Here is an 11,521-nt window from a genome sequence, read left to right on the forward strand (position 1 = left end):
CCCAGTATGCTTTGAAAGTCTGCAACTTACTCAAATCAATTTAAGGCCCCAATGAATTTGTTCTTAATGGACAACATGAAGCTTAGAGCTCTCCAACCGTTTGGTTCTCGATATGGTCCGCTCAGCTTGGCGTGATTTATGTTTCAACAAACAATCGGTACTGCGGGCTTCAATTATATGATGATCGTTTTATTATTGCGAGGTCATCAGGCGCAATGGATCATTTGCCATATCTGATAACAGCTTATTGTTAAAGATAAAGGTCTTAAAGCAATTCTGCGTCGTTCTCTTGCGCATCATCTTGCTGAAAAAAATGATGAAATTTGGAAGGGAAGCAGACCTTCATGAGAATGACTGTTCAACCGTTTAAAATTGATGAGTCTCTTTTTTATCCAACACAATCGATGACTTACCAATACAATGTGGTTCTTGAATCAAATGGCTTTCAGTTAGTTAATGAGAATCATCCACGGTCTAGACCTATTATTGGATCGTTGGTTTCTGCCGCCAATAGATTGCGGTACGATAATGCTATAGCGGGTCAGCTACTCAGTCGATAGCATGGTGCCTCTTGCGAGATCAATCTATGTTCTGCAAACAGCGTTTTTAGATACCTAACTTCTAACCCATTAACTATCCATTGGAACAGGTCTTCCTCGATTAAGTCAGTTATATATACTGACAGTGTTTGAGCGGAGGTCCTTCCGATAGAAAGTCAGTTGTTGGATATATGCACTTCATTAATCAAGCGCCAGTTACGTGGAGCGTCACAGGGATGTCAGCAGTTGCATTGCTGATCAAAAAGGAGAGTTCAGTTTAGACACTGTCAGAGTCAAATATGGAGTCCTTTCAATGTAGCTTTAGACAATCATTGGTATAGAAATTAGAATGTTAATAATTTTCTGCCATTACAACAGTGAAATGACTTGACTATCTGTCGCACCAATCACAGAAGCACCAACCTTATTTCAATCAATTATCTTTTTCTAAAAAGGTTGTGCAGTGATGCTTTAACCCTTGAAAAGTAGAAAATAAAGGAAATGTTGATTTTATGTTGAATGCAGCGCTAACCCGTTCAGCGATCTAGAATCAGACCAAATTCTTTGAATAGTTGAGCTGTTATTAGCATTGCTTCTGTTAATTACGTCCTTTTCGATCTTCGCTGTTGCAGCGAATCCAAGAACGTATATCAAGGCAATCAAGTAGATACGACAGAAAAAGGTAGAAGAGATCGGCAGGCCCAGCAGTCAGGTACTGGCTTGGATCACAGAGCAACACGGAAAAAAACTGGTGAATGATCCACATGAACAGAAAGAAGACATCGCGGTGGCTCACCTTAATATAGTAAGGTAAAGAAGAATAATGTTTTAGCGAATCAATCAAAATATATTAAGGTAATGATTTATGTGAAAAAGATGAAGGCAGAAACCATCAAGAACCTCTTTTTGTAGAGAACTCGATTTGATCTCAGCCGTCACGGCAGCAGACCAATCACAGACGGCAAGGAACCGAATGTGGAAATCCGGGACGCTTACAACAGCCTCCCTTAACTCAGTAATCAGACCTCAGTCGATCCGGACATTGTAGTCGAACATTCTAAAAATTGTGAAAACGATCGTTCCCGGTTCCCGAGCGGCTACCGGGTGTGTGGTCCAAACAAGGCATTGAGCGACTTGCTCACCGGGCAGTGGAGTGGGGTCCACTTAGAAGCATGGATTTTCAAAAGACATCATCTTGGACTAAGAAGAAGAGCTGCTGTTGTATTACTGCCAAGTCGGGTGCAGTAGGAAAGTTCCTGTGATTCGTTCAGTAATGAGCCAGAGAGAGTTCTTTGGTTTGTGCGTCAAGACACTTACGCGGCCCGGTCGTTGGTACATCTGTTGGTGAACACTCATTTCTCTAAACCATTGATCCGGCCAGAAGAATGGACTCCTATATAAAATGAGACGCTAAACGAAAATAAAAGACAAAGAGAATCCAAAATTAGCATATGAAAAGCGGAAGCAACAATTTCCAAATACCAACTTGAACCTTTTGAAAATGAAAAGGAAATCCATTAACACAATCAACAAGCAACCGTTCTAGATTGAAAGTTGCAATTGTCTCACAATCAAGTATGAAATAATGTTTTAGCGGAATCAACTGAATATCATACAAACAATGACTATCAGATTAAATCGAAGCGGCGTGAGCATCAAAACCAAAACTAACACAAATTCAATCATTGCACCAATCAATTAGAATAATTAATCGCACCAGCGCTTTGCGCCGTAGTCCACATATCGCCATCATTATTTTTTGTTTCAACCTTTGCAAGTGAATACGCAACGTTGCACAACCCTGTTATAAAGTGATACATCATTGAATTATGCTTGGACAATCTGTGATTGCAGGGATGGTTATCCACCAGCATGGCATAGTGGTTATCACAATAAAAAATAGATTTATGAACATTTCTATTAATGCATTTGAGCAAGTGCATTAGGAGCAAGGCGTCATTGACTGCTTCACTGAGTCAAGTGCATTCAGCAACGGATGTCAACAAGGCCACTGAAGACAGCTTTTGGAGTTCCAAGACACTGCCTTTGATTATTGAGGTACATATAAACACCAACTGATTATCAATTATCAACATCTTCAACCAAATCATTGTCAAAGAATTCCACTAAGTCAATTGACGAAGCAGCTTAGTAATGAAAAGTATCTGGGTTTGAGATCATATATTGTAACACTTTTTTGTCACGTCTTAAAAGAATTCTGCTTAGTGCACCAACATATCCACGGAGTAACCCAGCAGCAAAGACAATATCATGCCATATCCTATTTGCAGCAAAACTCAACGATCGATCAATTCATCCGCAAAGTGATGACTTGTCAGCATATAACTCAGAGCCATCGGTCTCTTGTAGCACCTCCTGTTGGGTAATCATCATAGGTGGAGTCAGTTTCTGAGACTCATGAGATATAAACTGTAAAACCATTTTTGTGACGTAGGGCTCGTGAAATAGAGGAATTCAATTTTTAATTTAATCATCATCAATTTCAACAAAACAAACCAGTGGTACTCCAAAATCAATCATAATGATCATTCAACTGAGATACAAATGAACCAGCCGGGCAATAAAAAATGAAAATCAGGCCAGAAATATTAAGGCCCCCAAATAATTCAAGCATGCAGCGGTGTGACATCTTTGAACGGTAAATCACATCATCTTCAAGTGAAGAACTGTGAACCTTAAAAGATACAGTGCATTATGCATGTTCCTACCATCAAGAAAAAGATTGAATGAGTCTATTGATTGGCTGATGAGACTCCCCAACATTCAGTGAATACTTGGCATTAGCAAATCCAGGTGGTTATCACATGTAAAGTTCCTCGTCGATATCATCCGCGAACGAATGCAGATGCTTTATCCATTCGACGGTCCTTGAATTACTTTGATGCTGCAACGGCAGAAAGAGCACCAGTACATTATTACTTGATTACGGGACTGAATGCTTAGTATCATCAATACCTTCAAGCGGTGAAAAACCTTGTGAGACTTGTGTTGCTTTAGCAAAAACACCGGCTGGTGCTGACTTCTTTCTTTATTGCTATCGGCAGCCAACAAAGCATTTTTCACAGTGAAGATCAGCCATCAGCAAAATATTGTTATCAACCACTCCCTGATGCTCTGATTGACAAGCCACAATGTCCATTGACGCTCATGATTTGCATTAACGGAAGTAGCTGCAATAAGAGCAGTAATGAAATATTTGAGAGAAGAGCGGTCTTTAATAGTATCTCTTCAATCTTTAATACCCCTTTTAAAAATTTTTTAAATGTAAAAAATATTTGTGAACTATTTTATTTTGGCTACAGCAGGTGGGTCCTTATCAGATATAAGACCGATTTTACCATTAGTAACTCAAAAATAGTAATCAGAGAAAGCAGCAGATCTCTTTGAATTTAATTCATTGACCTTGACACCATCCTTTTCTCCATAAACTGTGCCAATGTCATTGTGATTAATATCCATTTTCGAGTTAACCTTTGTTATATCGTCCGAAGCCATTGCAGTTGTGTTATTTTTGTCATTGGCAGCAGTGGACCGATGTCTTCTTATACCACCTGTAGCTATCAGTAATTCTCTAACCAGTAAGTAGATTTGATTGCTAAGTGAATTTATTATATTGTCTCGACGATTGAATTGTGTTTGTTTGGGTTATTTTGTTCACGTCATTTTCTCCTTAACGGAATCCTATTGATTGTATACATTTATGTTGGTTATGCTACTGTAATCTTATACTTCTGTTTGACTGACAGTAGTAATATTATTTCTACAACGGTTACAATTTCATTGCGCCACTGGTTTTCGTTCTCAATAACAAAATGTTGAACTTGATATAGTAAAGAAGTTGCTTTTGAATTTGATTGGTTGACATTTTGACTTTCAATTCATCTACTCTTCTGTCACATTCAGTGTTATATAGGCGTTCATGATCTGTTGTGAGCCTCACGGATGTCCACTGTTGGTCCCTTAATGTCCGGCATTGGTCTGATTCTTCAACGCTCTGTCATCTGCAGCTGTCTTCCATAAGAAAGGCTGGGGATCTCATCTACAGTATTCATTCATTGATACTATTAATGTTGATCTTAAATTCTGGAATTGGCTACAACACGTTATGAGTCATTACACGACTGGTTGCTAGCAAAATTCACCGAAGCCATTCCATGCTGTTATCTTCACTGATTGGCCTTTCGATTTAAATCTTAAAGCGGATTACTTTGATCCGTTGGTTTAAGCATTTCTCAAAGAAAGGAATATTGTTGCTTACGATGTTGAATTAGACAAAGATAAAGGACATTTCGATTTAATATGCCATACGATTGCTACTGGAAGATTGGAATCTGATGTATTAAAAAAAGTGGTTTCAATAAGTGATATGTCCAACAAGTATTAGTAAACGTGCAAGGGGACTGGGGTGCTATTGGTTTTCAGGCAGCCAATACTGCGACTAGGTCACTTACTTCTGGTAAGTGGCAAAATCGAATATCTAATGAAAGGGATGATATTACAATCATTAATGAATTACATTGCAATGTTCCCAAAATCATCAATGCTGACCTAAGTGTCTCAATCATATATGCTGTTCGTGCATCGCACACTACTTAGCCCGAGTAGGGTTATATAGACTTTACCGACTGTCACCAAAACGAATATGTTGATGCAGAGGATTTCACTAACTATCCTGCTGATGTTGCGTTTCCTAGTAGCATAAGTTCAACCGTTAGGCTTTGTTGGTGACAGTCCAATCAACAGACCAAAGCAGAAAATAATGACATTTGATCGTAGTGCCTGAAAGCAACATTTGGCTAGTCAATGTCTGAGGCAACGGCCAGTTCTTTCTAGAACATCAGCTGTGGCAGATGCATCAGATGCTGTGGCAGTTCTGGATGCCCTCAAACGTCTCAAGCTCGTTGGTTCTTGGTCGTCGTACATTTCTGGCAAGCTCATGTACAATTCTAAACACTCTATTTTGATTGTCGTGGTTTTCAACATATTTAGGGTAACGCTGTTTAACTCAGCGACTTGACATCGTATTCAAGTCAGTTTGCTGCAATTGGTGTCACATTCGTTGATGTCAAAAGTATTCGTAATGGGACGGATTTGAATGGTGAATGAGTAGCGAATGCCCTTTATCATTTTCAAAATATGAGCTTAATTTCAGTGCGAGCCCTAGAAGAAAGGATGCCTGGGTCTCACTAATGGATGATTGTGTCGTTTCGAATGGTGGATTTACCAGGAAATCAGCAGCATCAAGATTAGATGAATGATTTGCTGCCGCATCAACTGTTGCGTTAATTTGCACAATGTGGCACAAACAAGAAGGTCATTCAAGTGAGAGCGTCGCAGGATATATAGACAAGACTGCTGGCGCATCCGCTGCCGGTGGATCAAAATCTGAGTTTTCCCGCAAAGAAAATGCGACACTTAATATTAATAAGTAATTTAGAGTACCGGCCACCAGCGTTTTTTCTTTTATTGTTGATGATATTGCGTTGTCAATGGCAGTTGTTGCTGCTGATGATAATTGCTACTTTTGCTGGTTGTTTAAAATTACTCAAAGTATGTGGTGGTTGCTCCAATAGCTCCCCGTTTAATAGCTGTTTCCTTTTTAGTAGTTTTCTTTAAAGTTTTTACACGACTATTGTATAAAGCAGTTTGTACAGTCCGATCTGAAAACAAGTTTTCATTCGACCTGTGCAACGATTGTTGGCAATTTGAAGAAATCAAACTGGAAATGTCTGTTCGTTATGAGTCTCATCAAAGTTAGGTCGGTGAACGATTGCAAAGAACAATGGTCACCAAAGCTAGCACAATGTTAACAGCAGCAAGTCTGTTTTAGTATTTAAGAAATGAAACAGTGATTTAGGCAGTGTCTTTCATGACTATGATTTTCACCGAGCATGGCGATTGGTTGACTGCTCATTTTGAGCGGTGTTATGAATAAAATCATACCCTGCTAAGTAGAAGCTGATTGACTGTGCTGCTTACGCCATAATCCCTCAGCAAATCCGCCAGACCAAGAAGGGTGATAGAGGCGTCATGAGTGCCTTTGTTGCCTACAACATCAGTAGAAGACCCTACAGCTTGTACAATCCGCATAACACATGCCCCGATCTCAGTTTTTCCTGCCCTTTGAATGACGCCGCGTTGGTATATAAAAATAAATCATTTGCTACGATTAACAGCAAAATTCCTTCTGCCGTTGGACTTTGATGAATTGCTAATCGTGTTATGCAAACCAGGTATGCACTGCTATCAATTACAAACATTTCACAACTTTAATTCTTTCAGACGACGCATCAAATAATATCCCTAATCATGATATCAAACATATCGATGTCAGCTCAGCTGATGTAGACAAAGATGTTGTCGATCACAATGAATTTGATTGAAAAAAATCTGAACGGTCCATTGACCTTAATAGTCAAGTTGCTCATGCATAGCTGGGTGGCAAATCTCGTAAGAAGCAACATGCTGCAGCCAAACGAGTCGAACAAGAAAATTATGATCACATTGGGTATGTACTGAAATGGATTACAAATGATTCAAGAAATTCCATTTTAAACCGGTCTCTTCTGACATATTTGGCTGGTGGGCCTATTGCGGCAGCTACTCCCAGCCAAAATCTTGCGGACTCAATCTCCAAAGTTAGTGGGCAATCAGAGCTCCTGCCAATCCTTGAGAACACTACTTGTTTGCCTGTTAAACTTTCCTCCTTGAAAAAGACCTATCGGCTCCTGTTACTAATTTAGGATGATCTTATAATCATCTGGTGACGCCGCAGCAACCAGACTAGTTGATCAAAAAATTCTTGGTGCTTGAAAGTATTACCATTCAGAAGCATTTAATCATGTTATTAGGTGTGAGAGCGCAAATATCCTCCTTGCTGTTGCAGCATCAAAGTCATTTGAGTTCACTAAATGGGTGTCACAACTGCCTTTCACCATGGTGATTGCGACTCTCAAGTTAACCTCAGTCAACAACCTGCATTTTGAAATGCGCAGTATCGTCTGAACGTACCGAAGTTACTCAAGCCAATCAAAAGAAACGAACAAACTTCTTCTAGTCAGTGCAATAAAATGCTTAATGCTCTCCAATTGTTTGTGCTCCACATAATATTTGCTCCGCATGGGCCATTTATGGTTTGTTGAGCATTCCCCTCCGGATGGTTGGTTTATTTGTCGATGACTCTATTATTGCTGGATCATCAGTTGCAACAGTCAAAGTAGCCAAATCATAACTCTGTTCGTTATTCAAAATGAAGAATCTTGCATTGATTTTGAGTGGTTTTCTTAAGCTTGATCTGGTTAAAAATAACAACGGAACTTTGGAATCAATAGAAGGTTCTCCGACAATAATAGCTCAACAGATTTAAAAGGATGACTCTCATTCGCAGGCTTCACTCAAGCAGAATAACTCGCACAAGCTGCTCCTTGAAGCAAATAGCATTGAACCGGATGTTGAAGATTTTCTATTTGACAGATCAATCGCTGATTCGATAGACTTTGCGACAAATAGTTTACGGTCCGACGTTGCGTCTGTCTTAGAGATACTAAGTCGAGCTCCTGGGCAACATTAAACGATCCATTTAATCTGTGTAAATTTGTGACTAGATATTAATAATCATTCCCATTAACTGTTCACTAGAAAACTGCTTCTCTGTTGAGTTAATGGCATGCTATGGCTGTGATTGGGCCGCAGCAATTGGTGATTGGAAATCTTTGGATATCATGTGCTCCTTACCAATCAAAAGACAGTCATTGGCAGCTGTAGAAGCAGGCTACAGTGCCTCTCCTGACTTCTGTAACCAAGACTGCTTCACTCACTGCCCCTGTTAACGAAGCCGTGTTCATAATTCAGGTTTTCAAATGCATAGATACTGGTGTTGATAATCCGATTATGTAATGTAATAACAGTTATGTTATCAATTTGGCACACCATACCAGTAAACACAGATCCTTCAAGCATTTTTCAATCAGGTATCACTTTATAAGAAGCTTGAGCGATGCTGCTTTTACTTTCCAAGAACTGATACGCAAAGTAATGTTTGTGATACATTGCCCAACGCGGCAAACGCTCCATGGTTCAAATCTCTGAAACAAGTGCTTCAATCGTTGAAATATGGTTAATCAATCTTATGTTCTTTACGAAGGTTTGAGTATATTTGATTTCTATTGTTTCTTTCATTTCTTATTTGTTATGTTATATTAATCCTATACATTCCCTTGACTGACTGTAGCTAAATGAATTTACAGCGGTAACAACTTGAGTGAATCGTTGGTTGTTTATTTCATTCCCACAATGTTGATGATGCCAATTAAAAACAATTTCTTGTGCGTTTCATTATTTGAAGTACTTATTTATTTATTGCTGCATGGCGGGATCGTATATACGAGACCAAAATTGTAGCAAAAACAGTGGTTAAGAGAAATCGGTGTTCGGGAACGTACGAACTTGGCGGAACTGCTTCGACAAACAAAAGAATGAGAATCCTCGTTCCTGACTGTTTGAAATGCTGAAAAATCCTTCCTAGTGCAGCGCACATCCCAGTTCCATTGAGCATCCCGTGTGGCTACACTCGGGTCCTCGAAATCTGTCACCGGTCTGCTCCCGTGTTGCTGTGTGAACTAATCCAGTTCTATATATAGTTCTTTGAAAACCAAACAAGTGGAGTAACCTAACCATTTTCATTAACCAGTAAATAGGAAAATGTTTGCTTCTAAAAATTGATTTGAAGACCTTCTAATCTTTCACAGGATACTGAGCACCAACCTATCAAAAAGTTTGTTCCATGTAAATTTAGAGGTCAGTGCGACTATGATCCAACGGAGTTGTCACTTCCATTTTCTGACCCTTGAATGGCTTTGACGCTCCACAGCAAAAAGAGTTCAGCACTTTCATACCTAATTACTGAAATCATTTGTTAACTACGATCAATAACCTCTAGCTGCCAAATTCTTTGAGTAAGTGGTCTGGATGGAGTGGAATCACTAATTGATGCTGATTTTATTGTGAACACCCAACGACAGCCAACGAGCTTTTTACCAGAGCAAGGATCAAACACAAAAAACCTATTGCTCCCAATCATTGGGTCATGCTCACGTTGACAAACAAATTTGAAGATTAGGTTTGCCGAATGTGGGCTAACAGTAGTAGCGGGAATAAAAGAAGCAGCCAGATATGTCATAGGAGACCTGCCATTAATGGTGTCTCCCGAGTCACTTCGGAGCCATTTCAGCAGTTTTTGAACCTCATGAAGATCTTCTTGAGGAAATCGGTTGGTTCCTGCTAGCGGCCTCTTCTGCAGGTATTCATCAACGTTTGCCTAAGAAACTTGATCATTATTATCAAAGGAAGAAACAGCTCCTTTCGAAACTCATTTGTTGTGCTCGATCCAATCTGCTTTGCTATCTTTTAACCTGATTTCATTAGGATCAACAAGCTTTTTCAAGTTAGCCGTTGATATGTTGTGGGAACCCATTGCCGGGGTGATACCTTTTTCATGGATAGCAGCAGACTCGTTATTTTCCATAACAGCATCGGAATTTATTGTAACTCCAATAGCAGCTTAAATTCATTGTTTAATTGCAGCAAATGGTAGATTTTAAAAATAAAATCTGCTTCATCAAAGCAAGCAGAAGAACTGACATCATCAAAGCTGTTATTAAGTGAGTGCAGTCAGTATGCCTTTCCACTCAAGTCGCAACCAACAGAACCCAAGATAACAACTGTATCATCATACTTGGTGTGCTTCATTTATTTCGGAATCACGGCATTAGCACCTCGACCAAACCGCTTTAGCATCGCAGCAGTGGATAATTGTCTGAGAAATGTTTCAGATAGGGTAGTCAGCCGATGCTTTTGTCTGCTAATAATCAAACTCAACAAAGTCAGCGCACTGATCACAGCTTCATTCCACAACTAATCAAGAACACCAGTTTCAATTAAGATTGTTCTGGCTTTCGTCACAACTCCATTTGTTCACGATTCTTTTTTGCCAACGGTCATGACGCGATATTAATGTGAATGATAAGCAACTGACATTGGTTGATTGATTCTTTCCTATTGACAGAAATTCTTCAACGAGCTAAATGCAAACTAGATAACAGATTCGTCAGTATCAATCGCCTTATCCAATAATTGTTGAATCAATTGAATATGAAATACCAACCTGGCTAAAGCTAATGATCGAGTAGCAATTGGAGCCACAACATCATTTCTTGACTTATCATTAATAATGGTCAGAAATTCACGACTTTCATCTAGAGCCTCAACTGGCATTGGCCCAACGGCCTCAACAAGAAGAATACCCAAACCAGCGCTGCCTGTGTTGCACACCACCAACTAGTAATTTTGGTCTAGTTTTGTTGTGGAAAAACTCATATGTTGAACAGCCAGCGGCAGAGAAGTCATTGAATTTGGTTATATCCGTTCCAACTGTCATTCTAGAAAGGTCCAACATGTCTTGTCTAATTGTGGGAACTACCGCAACTACAGATAGAGCAACGAAACCTTCATATGGTCCTCTAAGTGGCCTCCTATCAGCTGATGCATTTTTGAAAAGACCAGTGTCACCTTTGAATAAAACCCTGGCTCCACTCTTTGCAGCAACAGACATTGAACCTAAATTCGCTGTTTGGATAGGTCAAAAGCCATCAATTAATAATTAACCAGTCAGAGGTATCAGCGTATCAATGCTTTTGACAACAACGATTGGGACCACAATACCAGCATTCTGACCTGAATCAGAAGCTAAATCACGGAACAAACCACCTTTTGCACAAATGCGTGACAATCACCAGACGCAAAATAGAACCAATTGGGTTTCAATATAGGCTTGCCACGTACATTCAACGACCAAGCAATGCGCGATCGGGAACCATGGGCAGCATCTAGAACAGCCAAAGCAGCAGAAATATCGGCTGGAACTTGTGAGCCAGCAGAAGCTGGGCTTGGGGCCTACACTCACT

At 39.7% G+C, this 11,521-nt stretch overlaps 1 protein-coding gene across 1 annotated transcript; it reads right to left on the minus strand.

Annotated features, from left to right (window-relative positions):
• Window positions 1–3,908: 3,908 nt before the first annotated feature.
• On the minus strand, window positions 3,909–11,169 carry ASCRUDRAFT_8758 (uncharacterized protein; the record flags this gene model as incomplete). Its single annotated transcript, XM_020194967.1, has 3 exons — window positions 3,909–4,155; window positions 10,651–10,844; window positions 10,888–11,169. 3 exons carry the CDS (start codon window positions 11,167–11,169, stop codon window positions 3,909–3,911), a joined length of 723 nt encoding a protein of 240 aa, XP_020046864.1.
• Between the last annotated feature and the right edge of the window lie 352 nt (window positions 11,170–11,521).

The sequence above is a fragment of the Ascoidea rubescens genome, assembly GCF_001661345.1.
Source record: "Ascoidea rubescens DSM 1968 unplaced genomic scaffold ASCRUscaffold_8, whole genome shotgun sequence".
Taxonomy (NCBI): Eukaryota; Fungi; Ascomycota; class Saccharomycetes; order Ascoideales; family Ascoideaceae; genus Ascoidea; species Ascoidea rubescens.